We start from the raw sequence: 18,968 nt of genomic DNA, 5'->3' as shown, positions 1-18,968 counted from the left end.
TTTCACATCATTGATCGAGATTTTAGTGATCGCTTTAGCGGAACTAGGAACATCGTTCCGTTACAAGGAACGATTTGAACAATCAAGTGTTGAACTGTCACTGTCAGCTGTCATACGAAAAATTGTTCGGGTTTGGAAAGTTGCTCGGGAACGGAAAGGTAGGAATGAAAATGCGTAATTATTGGGGAAAACAAGTGTAATAGCGATCGTAAGTGGAATTGTGTTAATATTACAGTTAGTACAACGATGGGTGATAAAGTGCAGCGTATTAAAAAGACTGCGTAAACTACAAATTAGGTTATTGATTGTTCTGCGCTGCCATACCACGAATGTACTGATGACAAAGAAGAAACATGAGGGCGGAGAGAGTTATTCGGGACGATTAGTACATTTGGAATGAAATAATTTCATTATTGGGATCCTCAACTCAATGCACGTAGAACGATAGCGCTCACAGCGGGTCATATTTCGATGCGATTACCAAGCAAAATTGCACTTGGTGCATGTTTTCGCTGTCGTCAGCAATTCTGACAATTCTCGGTAATGTGCATGTGTGTATAAATATATATTTTTGACTAAAACGGAGTGTTGCATCCGTGAATATTGATGATCGAAGCGTGTTTAGCAATTAAACTGCTGTGGATCGCAATGCTTTCTCTTTCGCTCTTTGCTGCAGGGCGAGTGATCGCACCGTAATAAAATGTAATAATTTGATGGCAAACGGAATGTTGTAGTATGAACATATTCGCCAATAATTGTTACTAGCACGTGTTTGAATTTGGTATTTTTGCAGGGTTTCATCAGAACACAGCGCAGTTGGGGTCTCCTGGTTTTGCAGGTAGTCACTTATTGGATTTAGCATTTATTGTTGCTTTCGTTATTCTCTTTCATTTCAGGGGAGGAAGGTAAAAACGCAGCGATCAATTCGTCATTTATATTTTTGTTTTGTACACCGGACGTTACTTTTCTTTTTTGTTTCTTTTTCTGTCCGCTACGTCGCTTTGGAAGGTGTAAACGAGGGAAGATAACCTGGTGGAAATTGCGTTAGCTGTTCACACGCATCAGAGCAGTCCATACTTTCGAAACGTGCGGCGAAGCTTTCCGTTTTCATAATTTTCGTTGTAGTTGCTTCGGAAGGTGAAAAATCGATAGCAAACCTTGCTTTGGAGCTGCTGCGACACGGTTCAGTGCTTGCGTGCAGTTCAAACGGCCTGTGTCGAAGGTAGCTTCACGTGCAGTCCAGTTGTCCAGCATGTCGCAAATGGGGCGCGCAGTGAAAAATCTGGAGCCGCCACGTCCTCTTAAATCAACAATGAAGCAGGCGCACGTCCACTTGCCTGTCTATGAAGTTCAATCAAGTAAGTCAACCTCATGCCATCCACTACGTGCTACAAAATTCAATCATTTGCTTGTTTTCCTTATATTTGCAGTTGAGGAACTAATAACATTGACGGAAAATGTGGCCGCCAGCCTTGCTAATGGATGCAACAACGCTGATGGCATGAACGCGCTGTTGGCAAACTTACGGCTGCACGGACCCCAGTTGGAGAACGTATCAAAAGATACACTGGATCGTGCTTTTGTCATTTTTCGAAATGCATCTCAGGACGAGCGGCTGAACATAATGACGCGATTGAACCTGTTAGAATTGATAGAGCTGCGTGCTAAATCTTGGCAGGTATCTGACGGAATAAATTCATACTACAAACACAAGGCTACAAATGTGGAGGTAAGTGCCGATGAGACAATGTTATTCATAGTACAGCTAACATTTTACTTGTTTTTTGGACACCTTAGCCCGACATTTTGGCTGATCCGAATCTGCTGGGATCCTCCCCGCCATTGGGGCAAGCCGTGCCTGCCTTGGCACCGGGCGAGCTGATACGCACCTCTGGCAAGTTCCCGAAGCCGACAAAAATACCCGGAAAAACGTACAGCAAGGATGAGATTGTTATTCGCAATGCTGATTCTGGCAAAGGTAAGAAATGGAATATCCAACTCGTTGTCGTTTGCCGTCGCCACTCCTACGGTAATCTTATGTTTGCTGATTATACTTTGTTTATTCTCCTGTTTGGACCATCAACCGACGGTTCACAGTAATGGGAATCAAGGGACGTAGAGTTCATATGATAGAAGAACTTTCGGAGACTGTTATTTCGTTCCAAAGAGGTAAAAAGTAATTCTCCGCTAAACTGCACAGCACATTGCACTAGCGCCGAATATATGAGCATCCTACAAACTAAGCTAAAACTCATTCTCACATGTGTTTCTATCACTACTCGCACCTTGGTTTGGAGATCTGAGCACGTTGCATCAAATGTGTGCCATATATAACTCGTTAGCTATTGGTTGAGTATGATAACCAAAACCTAAAAAACAAAATGCACTATTAACAGAGTTTTTTTCGTTATCTCATTTAAAAGTAGTGATGAAGTAATCATCACTGTACACCGCCTGTAATAACATTGCTAAAAGTTCACCGCAGCTTTTCCGTTGCTGTTGTTTATAATGCTTGTTTTCGTGTACATATCATGTCGCTTTGGGGTTTGTTTTTTCATCAATTCTTCTTTACCATGTTGCAGTGGCTACCGGGGCTAAAGAACGTCTAGTACAAATCACCGGCCCGAACGAGGAAAAGATCAAGTATGTTTTTTTTTGCGAATCACTCCTTCGAACATGTGAATGAAAATTATTGATTGACCTCCCTTTTTAGTTATGCAAAACAGCTGATTGAAGATACCATACGCCGGAACGCGTCGCCGGTACGTTTGGATAACTCCCAGGATGGTTCCTGCAGTTCTCTGGCTTCATCCGCCTCGGATGAGACGGTCCCGAGAAAGGAAGCAGGATCCGGCGCAAACTCACGAAACGTTGCCGGTGGAGGGTTGGGAGAAATGTCGGCCAATGCAGCCAACGGGATGGGCTCTTTTATGGCCGGTCAGCAGTCTGCCCCAACACCGGCACTAAGTCTGAATCTCAGTGGTTACGCTCAGACGCCACCTTCGTACACCCATCCGAAACTTACCAGGAATGGGTCGCAAAACAGTGGCCAGCGTAATGCCGGCAACGGCGGGATGTTACTGCACAGCTTCTCTACCAGCGATGCTTCGCTGGGCGAATACAAGTACACCGTTAACGTGGGCCAACATAATCTCAAAATAACTGGAGATTGTTGTGAGCTGGTGAAGGTAATGATGCCATAAGATTCCAGTCCGTGGCCACAGCTATTTATAGTATATTTTTGTTTTGCTTGTTTCGTTTCCTAGGTGGCCAAATTAGTGCTGGACGATTACTTCAGTAGCAACGAATTTTTGGCCTCCGTTGACATGTGCTCCAGTTTTGATTTACCGAACTCACTTTCCTCCCCGGTGGGAGCAATTCCCGGCCATCATTCGCTTATTACGGGAACACCGTTTGTCGATAGCGGAGTTGGTCTGAATACCATGGCCGCCAACGTCGGGGAAGTGAGCAACTGCGTCGAAATGGATGACGACGTGTTCATCGTAGAGCCGGGAACGGTCGGGTTCAAAGGAAACGATGTTCAAAATAATAATGCCGCCTCAGCGGCCAACAACAACGGACTGAGCCGGTCTCGTCGAAGTCACTTCTCGCGGAAGGACAGTGCAGGAGATGGGCTTAAGGAAGCTGCGTCAGCTTCTTCCAAAGCGGATCCGAATCCAGGTATGTAGTGATCTCCTGAACTCATCTGCATGCAGTCGGTGAAGGACGAAATAAAAATTTTATTGTTTCTTACCCTCTACCGCACTAGTGAAACGAATCGAATATGAGCGGCTGATTTACTATTCGAAGTCACCCTATTCGTGGGACTTGCCCGCTGACTGGAAGCGTATTTGTGAAACTCTTCCTTATTTGGTCAAAAATAAGGTAAGGGCTTCGACCACAACATCCATTGATTCCGATACTAATGGTGACGGTGCAAGAGGCGTTATGGACAACATTGTAATGACCACTAATCCCATTCATCTCAAACGGTCTACAATCTATACTAACAAGTGTGCCAACGACAATCGCGCTTCTAACGACGGAAACAATAATGTTTGTAATTACAACAATCGAAAAAACTACTACCTCACTAACAGCTTTCTAAAGCGCAACTCAACGCTCAGTTCGAGCAGCTTTGATATGCTCCTTGGAACATCCGTGCTTCCTAAATTCTCTAGCATACCGACGGATATCTCTACTAAACATAACAGCATGCTGGCTCACCGATACTCTTCATCTACTAACCTCACCACGTGTTCTTTATCATCAAGCTTTGGAAATAGGAACAATCCAGGGAGGGTTTTAATGCGTTTTAAGTCCACTAGCGATTGAGAGAAAATCGTAGAAGATTGTTGTCAGAATAACTATGCATCATCCGTCCAAAAACAAAAGTAATTTCATCTATGCCTTAAATTTCACGTATAACGTGTCACTAGCAAAAGATGTAAGTATTACCACAACACAATCACAGCAATGATTCTCCATTTCTATTGCTTGCAAAGCTGAATTGAAAATTCGTATGTGATACATAAGAACTAAACTCGCACTCTCAACCGCCTTGGTGCATCATGTGCCTTGTATCTTGTTATAGCTTTACTAATCATATAAATAGTAGTATTTTAAAATGCTAGACTGTTCAAAGTCTTCCTTTTTATTTTTAAACATTTTTCTAATTTCAATGCTTTCTTTTCAAAGGATATCGAAGACCAAAAAAATCGATTTAATGGTGAACAATTTCTGGAAATGAAAAAGCAAACAACCAGCTACAGTACGCAAGGAAGCGTACTAGATGGTGGTGAGGGCGAACAGGGAAATGGTGAAATTTCTGCAAACGTCGATGCCGAAGATAAGCCAATCGTGGCGAGTGCAACATAGAGCACGAGAAAAGCAGTATGTGTAGGATGCAGTTGCTTAAAGTGGAATTGATCATCGCGAGAATATGCGCTCGAACGCTACCGCATAGGAAAATGCATAGTTCGCGATTGTATTCCGACCTGAAGGTATCCTGAAGTGTGAATGCTTAATTTTCAATTATTGACGAATTCTACGAATATTCTATGTTTTTGCTCGTCGCACCTCAAAAGGGCATTTTTAAAGTCCTACAAACCATATAATTTAGCCGCTAATGCGAATTGAACTAATCCACTATCAAACGTAATGAGATTAACCATTTTTCATTCATTTTTGTCCCTAAAAAGGTATGTTATTTAATTTCTCGCAAGAACTATAAATACATTGTCAATCAGCTTATCTATGTTGTTGCTTCATAAAAAAAATAAAAAAACGTAGAGAAGCATAATTTGGTTGGCATACGTGCATCTTCCTTCAAATGCCGGGTTTCGATAATCGGGACGAGATCTCATCATCCTTTGAAGTACCACCGGAACAAAATAAAATGCTCTGTGTGTGGCAAGTGAAGGACCCGCGAATAAGGGTGATATGTTTTGAAAAGGTGGTTTTATGTACCAAAAACCGACGAACTGTAATTGAACTAAGAAAATGGTGATACAGCGCAGCGCCAATATACGTGTATTGACACTTATTTATCTATTTATCATGCAAACCGGTAGAAACGTCTAAGTTTTAGAACGACTCATTTTAAGAGGTATATAACAGATACAACAAAATTAATTAACGTGTATTAATAACTTTCTAGTCTCGACGAAAGGAAAACCAGTTTGAAAAAAAAACGGCAATTCATTAGTTCATGGAAAAGAAACCGTGAGGTTATTTTCCGGTTCCACATTATTCTTTTCTCCATTTTCGCTCAACTTCATAGTTGTCTATCTTATGAATTGTGCACATGAGATTTCCTTGTCGTTTAACTCATTTTTTATGCTGATTATTATTTATTATGTTTTTGTTATATCTATTATATGAACGAACTACTATCATTTGTTTTGTTGCGCTATAGCAGATATCAAGCATGAAGAAAGCCAATGATGGTCGGTCGTCAAGGAACTACTAACGAAGGAACTAAGAATTTTTTTGATTATTTTCTTATATTTGTTTTGATTTTTATTTTCCTGTTGGCAGATACAAGCAATAACATTGATACAGTTATATGTTAATATAATTTACTATCGTTACACTACTGTATGCTAACGAAAAACATGGATAATAAAAACCAATTTTCTAGTACTTAATTTTGTTTTCGTTTCTCGGTTATTTGAGATAAAGTAAGGAACCATCTTTCAACCCCCCACAGCAGCTCCGTCGTGTTTCTACAATCTTTTTTTACAGACAAATGTGGTTCGTTGGATGACTTTTCATTAAATTTATTGCCATCTAATTTTGCCAAAGTTTCGCGAATTGGCGGGTATTTTAAATCGTCAAGTTTTGTTGGCTTATCTTGTATAAGTTTAAGCTGCGCGCCCCCATCACCAACTCAAGAATAAATAGAAGCACTTTAAACAATAATAAATTAACTCGATTGTGTAATTATTATTATACATCATCGGAAAAGATTTTCTGGAAAATGGTGCCAGTTCAGTATTGGTCGAATTTTTGATGTACACAAAAGTCCATACACAAAAAATATAATAGATGTAATCCACATGGTTTATTCGAATTATCTGTTGCAGCAAAACTGTAAAGTGTGTGGCATAGTAGTGGCGAACATAGCCAAATAAACTGGCCCAACTCGTGTCTTCTTCTGTACATGGTAAATAATAACGTGGAATTATGTGTGACTGCTGCTGCTATCGTTCTACGTGTGCACTGGACAAATTTAAAATTTGTTCCCCATTTTAGCCGAAATCGTTGGGAGCTACGCTGCACGTGTTTAGAAGTTCGGTTGGATGCTGCTAATACTTAAGCCCATTTTCTTGGACACATTCACCTGTGCGATAGCGGCGTCCTTCAAAGAGTACAGGTGAACTAGGCTCATCTCCGTTCTGGCGAGGTCGATAGCCGTTTCAAATAGTTTGATAGCTTCAACGAGATTTCCTCGTTGCACCTCGATCGAACCAAGTGTTTCGAAGGCAAACTCACATTTGCTGTCGATTTGAATCGCTTTTCTAATCAACTTCACACCTTCGTCAATGTCGCCCCGCCATTGCAACTGAAGCAGACCTCTATGGACAAGAATTTGGGCGTTATCTGGTTCGATCTTCGACGCCTTGTCGAAGACGTTATCCGCATCCTGAAACGCTTGCTGCTCTGAAAGTACCTGGGCCATTATGCTGTAACACTCTACGCAATCCGAGAACTGATCGAGAACGTCATAAAAACGCTTCAGGACACGCTGTACGCCTTGTTCGTCCTTGTTCATTAAGGCCAGACGGTAAGAGGCATAGCAGAGGTGTGTCGCTATGATGCCTGACGTGGGGCAGAGTTTGGTTGCTTGTTCGAAGTCTGTGATTGCCTCATTCAGCCGATCCATTAGAATGTACACCTGGCCGCGATGGTGGTAAATGTCGCAATTTGTGCTGTCAATCTCTTCCGCCTGGGCAAAGCACCTGAAGCACTCCTCGGGTGTTTCCGGCTGTGTTTGCATAGCCAGGGAAGCAAGCTTAATCAGTGCGTTCGAGCGAAGCTTCTTGTCCGCAGTCTCCAGTTCGATCACTGCTTCAAGATCTTGTTTGGCTTCCTCGTAACAGGCCATTAGATTATAGAATGTGCCTCTCAGCAGCAACGCTTCGAGTTTGTACTCGGATTCCGACTCGCTTGACTCAATTTCCTCTGTGCATGCCGCCACGATACCATCGTACTCGCCTTTATCAAACAGTGCTTTGGCCTTGATGAATCCTTTTGGTTCCGAGCTGGCAACGACTAGCTTGCGTACAGGATCATTATTGAACGAGCTGAAATAGTTCCTGATGAACAGAGCGGATGGAATAACCTCTTTCTTTGCCTTCATCGCTTCCCGTCCGTGCTGCTGACCCAACTCTCGGAGGATACGGTCAGCCATCACGAGAGAGGTTTTATTCTGAAACTGGTCCAAAATGCATGCGGCCGTAATGTCTTCAAGGGCTTTGGCTAACTCTCCCTGCTGCTCGTACGCTTTAGCCCGTCGTATCAGCGCTTTGGTGTATTTTGGATTACATTCGATTGCCTTCTCGCAGTCATTTATCACGGCGGACCAATTCTGCAGCTGTTCGTAAGCCGCAGCTCTGTTTTGATAGTATGTACCCCGATCTGTCGTCTCTGACGTCGGGCAATGCTCGATGGCCGCATCGTACTCTTTGATGGCTAAATCATATTTACCCACCCGGAAATGAGCATTCCCATCGTTCTTATGCTTCAGAGCAAGCTCACGACCGGTCAACGGTTTGGTTTCCTTCTGTTTTGTATCCGACGAACGCGAACGATCATCGCCGTCGAGGGATATGGTTTTGTCCTTGATGTCAGCTAACTTTTTCTTCGTTAGTTTGTCCCCTCCCTCGCCTTGGTTGGTTGATTTTCGCCAGTACATGTAACCGAGGCCGATGGCCACCGGCGTGCCGATAAGAAGTGCTAGCTGCCATTTGGGGAATGTAGACCCCGTGCTGCCGGTCGTCATTGCTTGATCCGTGTTTTACGTCTGAAAGATACACCGGAAGATTTACGGTTTAGCTCTTATCACTGTTGCGCACCCACATGATTACGAAAGAAGTGAACAGTTGCTCCATTTCATCTCCGGTGGAGTTTTCCACGGTGAGCCAACTTCCCCACGGCAGGTTTCATGATCTCAGACGGCAGAATCAATCATCCGGATCTTATGTTATCGATTTCCAACTATTTTGCAACCTACCTAGAACGAATATTTAGCCTAACATGTACGACCACACAACTTCGGCGGCTTGTGCTTTCCGATGACAGCAGCACGTCACTGCGGCTTCTTCAAGATTACAGGCAAAACACAGCCGCGATTATATAATTCGAGTCACGGTTTTACAGAATCCCATTCCAATGCACTCTGGAAGCTAAAATATCGATGTTCGTAGAACGGCTCGACTTGCGACGACTAGCCAAAACGTGCCGAATACAAAATGATCACTACTAGAGAAACGTCACAAGCAAATGTCAAAAAAGACACTTGAACTGGCATTTGAAAACTGCACGTTCGGTAAAATATTGGTGATAAAACTGAATTATTAATCATATTTTCCAGTAATTTCATGCTAATGAATTTCATTGGCTACGGATTTTGTTGAGGCATCGGCCTTTAGTAATCCAACAGGAAGCTAGGACGGTTAATTTAGAATTGATTTTTCGGGTTTATAATAACAGTGGACTCGGATGTTCCTGAATCTATCATTGATGAAATGGGATGTACAATCAAATTATCAAATCAAATCACATGTAGAAATCTTAATAGAATAATAGTGTTACCACCCTTAAACCTTGAAATGGAAGAGTCCAATTGCATGCCGTAGTCACAGGATAAGTATGTTTCTTGTGAACCCTGAAAGCCGAAAACCGCAAGTAATTCAAATTTAGATAAACACTTGAGGTTACTGCGTTTAAACAGCTTCGGATGCTTAATGCAGATAGCCAAAGAACGTACGTTCAAAGCAATCAAGTGCTCCTAAGTATTCGTATTCTAAAAATGAAAACCATGACGTTTGTAGTTGACGACCTTGCAGCGTTGGCAAAAATGTTAAAAAATAGATTATCTTATTTTCATTTCATCCTCACGCGCTCGGGGAATACATATGCGTACATCATGACGAGTGGATTACACAATACCTCACGTTTTAAACTTTCGGACCACGTTGCTCGTACACCGCTACGGTGTTTGTATAGCCTGTGAAGGTTTACAACAATTCAATCTAGGTGCGCAAGATATCAAATGACTCACGCAACGGAAATTTGGAACAATCACGTGCTTTCCAACAAGGTTTCGTCATAGTCTACGCACGCGGAGATTCGTGACGATCACCTAGCTGAGCCTGATGGACACAGGAAGCGTTATGAATGATGCAGCAGAGCAAGAGGGGCGGTAACATACATTGTCCCCTGGTCCAGCAGCGTCGTGGAATCGCTTGCATTGCATGCAAAAAATCGGCAAAGAGAAAGTAATTTTCTTCATTGACTTTTTTCCCTATGCACACAATTTATAATCATGCAGTAAAAAGTAAAAAAGGGTTAGCTCATATGTAGCGGTGGGCGGAGAAGGGGTTGAAAAAATCATTCATAGCAACCTCTCAACACCATGAAAGGACGTACAGCATTTTTCAAACCAAGTTGAATGTCAAGCCACTTAACTACTCCTGCCAAGTTTGAAAACATAACCTTATTTTTCTGTATAACCTTGCTTACAAATGAAGTCCTTTTTCCCGAATTCAGCGTACAAAATTGCTCCTTTGTTTACTAGCCTGTGTCTGTATTTCCAGATTTCCCAAAATGCTTTGATGTCCCATCTTTGACGTTGACAGCCGACGACAGCCGAACTCTGTCGGTCAGTTCGAAACCGCACCTCGGCAAGCGTGGCGTGGCTTGCTCAGTTGTACATTAGCTGTTGTGGCGGTAAGTCGCGCTGAAGGTAGAAGTGCTGTTCCTGGTGATCGCTGCCGGTACCGCGTTTGGCAAGCAAGGAGTTGCTAACTCAAGGTGTGTGTCTTGTAGGAGTGTTCTTGTAGGTATTATTTAAAAATTTTGCGTTCACTGAAAATCGGGTATCGCTGTTCCCTCTATTCGACTGCGGCCTCTTTAAGCTCCGCCAGTGTTGCATTTTCTTGTGATCAATTAACGATGCACGACCCACTTGAATTATTCATCGTATGGTGTGTTCGCTGTATCCTAGGAAAGGAGGAACGTTCTGCCTGACTGATATTTTAGGCTGCACGTTGAGTAAGCTTTCTACTGAGCGCGATGGTTACTGTGTCGATTGTAGTATTCGTAATACGCTGCCAATTCACTACGGCACAAATGTGGTGGAAGAAATGATTTAGCCGAAATAACGATTGAAAATGAGCTCAACCTAATCGCCTGCGGCGCCATTCAATCAGTGATGTTTGTGTACGTCGGAAAAGATCGATCAAGTGACGGTAATGTGGCGACTAAAACTGCCAAGAAGATCGTTCAGTTCAGAGAAAATAATTCATCCACCCGCGAAGATCCAATTGCTATGCAAACAGCTGGCAGCAGTTGCGTGGCTGTAGTTTAGACGAATGTTGCGATAGTGATGAAGCTCATGTCCAACGCAAAGTCGGCTGCTATGTTCGTGACGATAGTGGAAGAAGATTGTATGTTTCTACAGAATTCTGTTCGCTACAGAGTTTTTTTCTGTGACATAACAGAGTTTGTTGACGAACGAATGCCTCTTTGGTAGTAAATGCTGCTTCCAGCTGAGGTGGAATGATGCCTAACCTTTCCCACCGAATGTTTGCTGAAGGTATAACACATCATCCGTGATAAACAGGGAGATCAGATTGATGGGCATGTACCATAAAATCCGGTTGGCGCCAGGACGAAACCAAGCCACGCAGGTTTCAATCCAGTTCTATCCAGCGTTTAGCTGAGGGAGTGAGGAAAGAAAATTGTCTCGGGTATAAAGACGTTGCCTAGAAAGGGAAGCAAACCGCGACGCACATAGGAATGTAAATATATGCGCTAGACATTTAATCGTGCCGGTATGCTAAATATAGCTGTGGTACCTACCTGTGTTGTCAGTCTGCCATCTGACACGAGTGTCCCTTATATTCTTTATATACAGGGATAATAAAGCATTAGCAACATGCGAAGAACACGGCGCAAGAGGGAGCGTCGACAAACACCAATAAAAGCAGTATAATGCTTGCACGTGCGAAACACATTGACACGTATGCAATGCAGGCACAGCATGTCGCGGGGTTCGACATTAAATGGCTGAGTATGTTGTCGGGGGAAAATCATGTTTCTTTTTTTAACGAGCGCTAGCGGAGCGTGCGTTGAACTGATCTGGAAGTGGTTCTGCCCACCCGGTTTCTCCAGACGTACGTCATCGTTTTCAAGAAGCTAAAAAAGAGGTCACACTTAGGTTGCAGTGTGGTTGCCACGGTGACACAGGATATCGAAGGACACGTACAACGTCTGGGAATACCAATTAACGCTGGTCAACAACCGGTTCTTGAGAGCGAATGTTTTTTTTCTTCTTTGAATAACTTATAACCTGCACCGCGTTTCAACGATCGTATGCGCGATTGAGTTTGAACCAGAGACGTTGACCTTGACGGGGAGCGAATCTGCAACATAACCACACAATATCGGAATGGTGATCTTGGTGATGATTTCGATCGTAGCGATCGTTCAAACTTTGGACCGCATCGTGTTTCCGGCAGACTATACAACCAGCGCTGGTGGTGGGAGTGTCTATGACACTTTCATTAGCACGTTTTCGGTTAATGCTGCATAAATTATTCCGAATGGTATTAGTCACGCGACTATTCGACGCACGTTGTTTGTGAGACGAATGAGAATAAGCCAAACCAAATGGCACATGGCGGTCAAAGTGGTTCTGATCTGCTGCTGCTGGCGCCGGCATGTGGAACACGTTTGAAGAACCGGAAAAGGCGAATAATAGAGCGAACGCCAAAACAGGTTGTCTGGGTTGAGTATCGCGTAGGGGTTTTTGCGTTTGAAGGCGGATCAGTTTTTAGTGTGTGCCCCATTAACCTTCGGGGGATGGTACATCTGTCGGCTTGTGGTATTGTCTGAAATCGGAAATAAAAACCACTTAAATCAATGTTTGCCTTTAGGAGCGCCCTCGTCGAGGTGTGTTGCTAATTCGAATGGCTTTAATTTGGCACCTAAAACCAGTGGATTTCTTACCCAAATCGTCGTCCAGAAATTGGTTGAAAAGTCTTACTCCCGGGTCGTTTATGTTTGTTACTTTGCCCTTTAATTATCACCTCGCCCTTCCCATACCGCATGGGGTTGTTTACAGCAGCAAAGATTAATACGTAGTTTCTTTTATTTTATTTGTTTTCAGTTCTCTTTCTGTTGCGTCCACGGTTGAAACCGGTGTGAGTCTTCAACAACCCGTCCATAAACCCGTTGTTGAAAGATGACTTCTGGAATAGCAGGTATGAAACCGGGCAACGTTGTACTGCTCCAACATCTGCGAATGACGGCACCTGTAACATTTTTTGAGTTACATGCATATTTCCATCAATCCATTTACGATACCTACCCATCAACGGGTTGCGAGGGCATACAGGCTTCGAATGCGTCACGATTGGCTGGAAAATTCTTCTAGAAGGGCATAGAAAGCTACCAAAGACCCTTTTTGATGCAATAAACTCTGTGTACCGAAGCGCGCATAGTTTTCGAGCGCGTGGTTCATATTCCCGTCAATGGGTCAATCAAAATAGATTGTCCATGTGGAACGTGCGGGACGCTTCGGTATGCCGAGCCTCCCGCCATATTGTTTGTTATAATTAATTGAATGCGTGACACCAATGAAGTAGCGAGCCGAAGCGTGCCTTTTAATGGTAAATGAATTTAATTAAATTAACCCAGCCTTCGCTTACGTCTGCGCAATTGACGATGCGCCCCCAAAAGGGAACGAATGCGCCCTAGCGATGGCGATGGGCGTTGGTTTTAGGGAGAGATTGTCGAAAGTATAAAAGTTTTTATTCGTCGATCGGATGCCTATAAATGGACGAAGAAAAAGGGAAACGTTTTTTTGTATGTGCTCCGTTAGTAACACTCCGAAGGAGATTAACCTCCCATGTTCTTGCCGCAATCAGCGAATCGGAGAGAGGTAGCATTTGTTTAAATACAGTAATTCATGTAGACCATATGTGACCCCACGGGTTATCGGGAGGTGTATGTTCATGGGACCACTTGTTATGTCGGTGAGGATTCTGTAATATAGCGCACCCCTGAACTTGTTCGCTAAATCCTTCACTTAAGTACTGCTGAATCGACGACTAATAAATATCTTATCGGTAAATTATTCCTTGATATAGAAATCAAGCGCAGACGCTGAACCATTTCACGGTGAATGAAGAAAATGAATCTCAACCAAGGCCACGTCGTGCAATAAAAATAAAAATGAAAAAGCTTAAAAGTGGATTTTTTCGCATAAAACTACCGGTTTTGTGAAGTGGTTCTTATCCTGTCTGATGATGAAATCTACCAGTTTCTTTCATCACCGAAAGAACCACTTAAGTAACCGAAATGGAAATGTTTACACCCCTTCGAAGCGGGTGTAGTTTGTTTGGTCTATTTTTGCAACTTTGGTGGTCATCAGAAGAAAGAGTGTAACTAGTTCAAGTTAAGGAAGACGTCGCTTATCCCAAAAATATGCGGGAAATTGTCGTGCTTGGCGTTTTAAAATAGAGTGCTCGTGCGTACAACATTTTACCGAGGTCAACTGATAACGCCGGACGTACTAACGGGCGGACAAAATGACATTCGTCAGTAAATTGTTTTTTTTCCGCCGTGTGTCAATCATGACTGAATGGCGCAAATGACGACGTCACCTATGTGTATCCCCCCAGTTTTTGCTAACTGCTAGAGCGTGGTTGCGATAAAGCTAATAATCGTGGATCGTGATCACAGTCTAGGTTTATTAATCCAAGATAAGGCCACACTATCATCATCTCACGACGTATCGAACCAATTTTGCACACGTTGCATCGTGGATTTGCCTTCGTTTGCTACCATTTAGTGCACAATTAATTAGCAGGACATTGATAATATTGCTCTTTCGATTAGCAAGAAGGGGTAGGTCGACTCACCGCGAACCAGTTTCACAAAGCTGTCCCCTGCGTTCCAAAATGGGAAGTTTTTATGATCAAATTGTACACTCCCATACAATGGATTTGTTTCAAACGCCTTAATCTCCCAGGTCTGATAAGGTGTTTTTGAATGTTGCTATGCGTGGCGTTCCATCACGAAGCATGATAAGTGAACGCGTGATCGCACTCGATGTCTGCCGATTTCTTTATCACCGTACAATTTCGCTTCGGATCCGGGGGGCTTGGTCTTGATGACGTGTTCCACTGCATGCACTCTTTGACCGTCCGCGGATGGGACAAACGTGCACAAACACGACCTTCTCCAGCGGACGAAAAGCGAAAGAGACTTGAACCTATCGATGTATTTTTGCCATAGGAACGTCGTGTGCGCGGTTGTCATTGACCATCCGGGATCAAAATAACGGAAATCAGCAAACGAAGGAACCGAGTTCAAAAGGACTGTGTTGGTAAAGAGTAGTAATCAGCAAAGCTTATTTTCAAAAAACCATGTGAATTGCGTGGTTAGGCGAAATCATCATCCAACCAGCACATGTCTTTTAGATTGATTGATGTGTTTATGGTTGGTGTACGATAAGGATGATAACACATTCCTCATCATCGTCGACGTTGGCGTAGTTGCACACTTGCGCGCCCCGTCTTCACGGCATCGGCGTGAGTCTTGTTGATTTGTAGCTTCTGCGTGTAATTTATGTGTTGAAAAGCAGCGAGGAACGTTCCCGGGATTGATAGGGAAATGACAACGGTTGTGAACGAACGTAAAGATACAATCGCGCCGGGCGGACGTAATAATGTTTCCTCCGACAGCTGGTGAGGAAGGCGTGGCACCAATTTAAATCATCTCAATGCCGTGCGGCGGTAACGGCCGTTGGCTGACCGACGGCACGTCAAGTCTATGTCGGCACATGTGGCATATGAATTAAATTGAGAGGCAGAACAATTGACCGGGGCTGGCTGGCTAGCCGGGTGGCTGGTGGAGTAGAGTGACACTTGCATTCGATTGCGAAAGACAGCCCGGAAAGAGTGAGGACAATAATGGGAATGTATGGCTAGCAATTCGCGCATGTATAATGTTCGCCATTCCGGTTGATGTTGGATTCTTAACGAACGAATTGTTACGTTGCTAGCTTAGTGAAAACTTATTTGAAATTCATTGTTATATTCTTCTCATTGCAGGATGGGTAACATGTCGCCAAGTGTTGAACATTATGGTGATCTTCGGATTCATGCTGAACTATGCGCTGCGCGTGAACTTTACCATCGCCATTGTAGCCATGACAAAAACTTTGGTATCCAACATCACGGGGACAGGCAGCGATAGTACCGAGTTTAACTTGACCGATATATCAACGACGACCGCGCTTCCCACTACCACCGAAGTGTCCGCTATCAGGGAACAAGACAAGTTCGAGTGGAATTCCCAGGAGCAGAACCTCATGCTCGGCAGTTTCTTCTGGGGTTACGTTCTGACGGAGCTGCCGGGAGGCCGTTTGGCGGAAGTCGTCGGTGGACGGCGGGTGTTCGGCTACAGCATGCTGGGAGCTAGTTTGCTGACGTTGCTTACCCCGTTGGCTTCCAATACGCACTACATTGCCGTGGTGATCCTTCGGGCGGTGCTCGGATTCTTCCTCGGTGCGTCCTGGCCTGCCATTCATCCTTTGACGGCCGTCTGGATTCCGCCGATGGATCGTTCAAAGTTCATTGCCAACATGATGGCTTCCTCGCTCGGTGCTGCTATCACGATGCCGATCTGTGGATTCCTGATTGACAAAATCGGATGGCAAAGCGTGTTTTACTTCACCGGCGGGTTGGGTTTCATCTGGTCCGTTGTCTGGTTCCTGGTAGTGTTTGAAACGCCCGCATTGCATCCTCGTATCACTCCGGAGGAAAGGAACGAAATCGAGTCGGCCATCAATGCGGCGGGCAAAAAGAAGAAACCTTCGTATGTGCCTTGGAAATCGATCATTACCTCGCCTCCAGTGTGGGCCATTATTCTCACGCACGGTGCTTCCGTGTTCGGTTTCTTCACTGTTGTCAACCAGCTGCCTACCTACATGAAATACATTCTACATTTCAACATCAAAGAGGTATGCTACGGCGTTTAAATGATGCGAAAAGATTGTTCTAAACTAACTATTTTGTTCTGTTTCTTCTAGAACGGATTACTGTCGTCTTTGCCATACTTTGGAAAGTACGCAATGGCTGTTATTTCGTCCTATTTGGCCGATCATCTACGCAAAACTGGAAAGCTGTCGACAACTGCCACGAGAAAGATTTTCACCGCTTTCGGTATTAATTGGATTTTGACGTGACATGAATAACACAATCCATGACGTGCTATTATTTTTATACCCTTTCAGCTGTAATGACTCCTGGTTTCTTGATGATCGTTCAAGTGTACATGGGAGAGAACCGTTCGTGGGCGGTGGCTATTTTCACCCTTTCCCTCTTCCTCAACGGTGCCGTAACGGCTGGATATCTCGGAAACGGTCTGGATATTGCACCCAACTTTTCGGGTACAATTTTCGGCATGGCCAATACACTCTCGTCGTTCGGTGGTTTCGTTTCGGCCTATATGGTTGGTCAGCTCACGAAAGATGGTGTAAGTAGAAGATGGCAACGATGACGATATCACTAAGTGGCAAGAAAATGTGTTTCACTATTTTTCGTTCGTATCCCTCATTAGCAAACCTATGGACAATGGCAGATCGTATTCTGGATTCTGGCTGTGATTTATATAACGGGTTCATCAGCGTACGTGTTGATGGGTACGGGTGAGCTGCAGGCATGGAACAATCCTCCGGAGCCCGGAGATGATAACCGTGAGACGGAAGAAGGTGTCCCACTGAATCAACGCAACGCGGTGGCGACTAAGTAAAGACAGTCGCTATTCTCGGGATCCACGTTCTTTCGGTAAACCAACTGGCCACACCGGTAGAACGCACGCGTGAAAGAGAGGACAGTTTAATTCGAAATGAACCGCGGCACATGCTGAATTCAAGGGATGCAGATTTTATAGCATTTAATAACTTATTCTTTTAACAACCCTAGGCATGGCCGGTGCGTGAAAAGCAGGTAGTATTTTGTAGCAAATTCACTGTTGCAATGGCTAGGGAATGGATTAGTTGAGGGGTGGTTATTTTTTTCGTAGAGGAAAATAGGAATGTGCAGGGATATGTCGTAGAAACAGCGAGTGGTGTAAATCGTTGAATCAGGGGTTTGACTTAATTTTACTGTACAAAAACGCCAAGGTTATCGAACGGTTCAAGAGAGAACGGAAAACGAAACGCGCGGTTACGTTTTGAAGGATGCCGGGAAGGAAATGAAATATTTTCATGTTTTAGTGAAAATGAACGGAGCCAACATCTAGCAGCGATGTTGCCGCCATGATTAAGCAATGACATCGAACATGACGAAAAAGCACGGCTGGATCTGAGGAAGACGCGGATACCTTGCCGCGTTTCATTCTCTCCTGGCGGTGATCCTTCAAGAACCAGCCAACACAGAAGGTGTTTCTCCCTAGGAAAAGTTACAAAGCAGATTTCTAAGAACGTGCCTTTACAATGTTGCTGTTCGAGTCAACGTGGATGCGAATCTTGTTAAAAGTTTACAGTGCAAAAGTTTTACGAAACGAGTACATGCGCTTTAGAGAAGTAGCGACAGTTCACACAACATTACATAGAAATCAATCTACTTAACAGATGGTACTTGATATTTTATTTACAACATGTTTTTGTGTATCATTCTACACTGGCGCGTGTACTGAACTCATTTTAACTTGAATGTAAAAAATAAAATAAAAACTTTTTGGCAAAAATGGAATCTTTACTTCATCAACGATAATTGTTCGTTGCTTGTGTAGCGCTCGGAGTCGATCGAATAAGAATTTAAGATCCGAATGCGGAAGTTAGTGAAAGGGCGTCGTTCTGCCCAACGGAAGCGGCGCTTAAACGCCGAAATGTATGCAATTTACCAATCATCGATTGCTTTGAAAATGCCGTTACGTTTGGATAAAGATACACCATCTGTAAATGGTCAGAATTGAGGAAGGATTATATTTGAATCCCTGGAGAACAATTTTACGATAATACCAACGAATAAATGAATTTACTTCTTAAAAAACATGGAATAGGTGTCACATTTTTAAGCATTTGTCAACCAAGGTGGCTACGTTTTAGCGACGGAAGGTTGTGTCAAACAAGTTTCATTTTCTTTACATTTTGATGGATTCTCGTGCCTAATTTGCATGATCGATATCGATGGCAATTAAAAGGCAACTAGAAGTTCCATGTTCAG

At 43.6% G+C, this 18,968-nt stretch overlaps 3 protein-coding genes across 4 annotated transcripts; 2 read left to right on the top strand and 1 right to left on the bottom strand.

Moving 5' to 3' along the window:
• Positions 1-1,252: 1,252 nt before the first annotated feature.
• On the top strand, positions 1,253-5,070 carry LOC131282399 (eukaryotic translation initiation factor 4E-binding protein Mextli). Of its 2 annotated transcripts, XM_058311852.1 has the most exons (9): positions 1,253-1,358; positions 1,431-1,729; positions 1,798-1,978; positions 2,098-2,169; positions 2,583-2,643; positions 2,714-3,188; positions 3,267-3,681; positions 3,770-3,885; positions 4,699-5,070. In XM_058311852.1, exons 1-9 carry the CDS (start codon positions 1,253-1,255, stop codon positions 4,876-4,878), a joined length of 1,905 nt encoding a protein of 634 aa, XP_058167835.1. In that variant the 3' UTR covers positions 4,879-5,070. The 2 variants fall into 2 exon arrangements, with proteins under 2 accessions (XP_058167835.1, XP_058167836.1); XM_058311853.1 differs by lacking the exons at positions 1,253-1,358; positions 2,098-2,169 and having other exon boundaries at positions 1,437-1,729.
• A 1,473-nt stretch (positions 5,071-6,543) lies between these two features.
• LOC131282400 (mitochondrial import receptor subunit TOM70) lies at positions 6,544-8,935 on the bottom strand. The gene is made up of 2 exons (XM_058311855.1): positions 8,738-8,935; positions 6,544-8,527 (listed from the first exon to the last, which is right to left on the bottom strand). Exon 2 carries the CDS (start codon positions 8,504-8,506, stop codon positions 6,788-6,790), a length of 1,719 nt encoding a protein of 572 aa, XP_058167838.1. The 5' UTR covers positions 8,507-8,527; positions 8,738-8,935; the 3' UTR covers positions 6,544-6,787.
• Positions 8,936-10,404: 1,469 nt separating this feature from the next.
• LOC131282082 (sialin) lies at positions 10,405-18,478 on the top strand. Its single transcript, XM_058311480.1, has 6 exons — positions 10,405-10,539; positions 12,899-12,992; positions 15,849-16,759; positions 16,829-16,961; positions 17,033-17,274; positions 17,359-18,478. Exons 2-6 carry the CDS (start codon positions 12,974-12,976, stop codon positions 17,548-17,550), a joined length of 1,497 nt encoding a protein of 498 aa, XP_058167463.1. The 5' UTR covers positions 10,405-10,539; positions 12,899-12,973; the 3' UTR covers positions 17,551-18,478.
• Positions 18,479-18,968: the final 490 nt, after the last annotated feature.

The sequence above is a fragment of the Anopheles ziemanni genome, chromosome 2 (assembly GCF_943734765.1).
Source record: "Anopheles ziemanni chromosome 2, idAnoZiCoDA_A2_x.2, whole genome shotgun sequence".
In the NCBI taxonomy this organism is placed as follows: domain Eukaryota; kingdom Metazoa; phylum Arthropoda; class Insecta; order Diptera; family Culicidae; genus Anopheles; species Anopheles ziemanni.
This window is presented reverse-complemented; position numbering and strand designations above follow the sequence as displayed.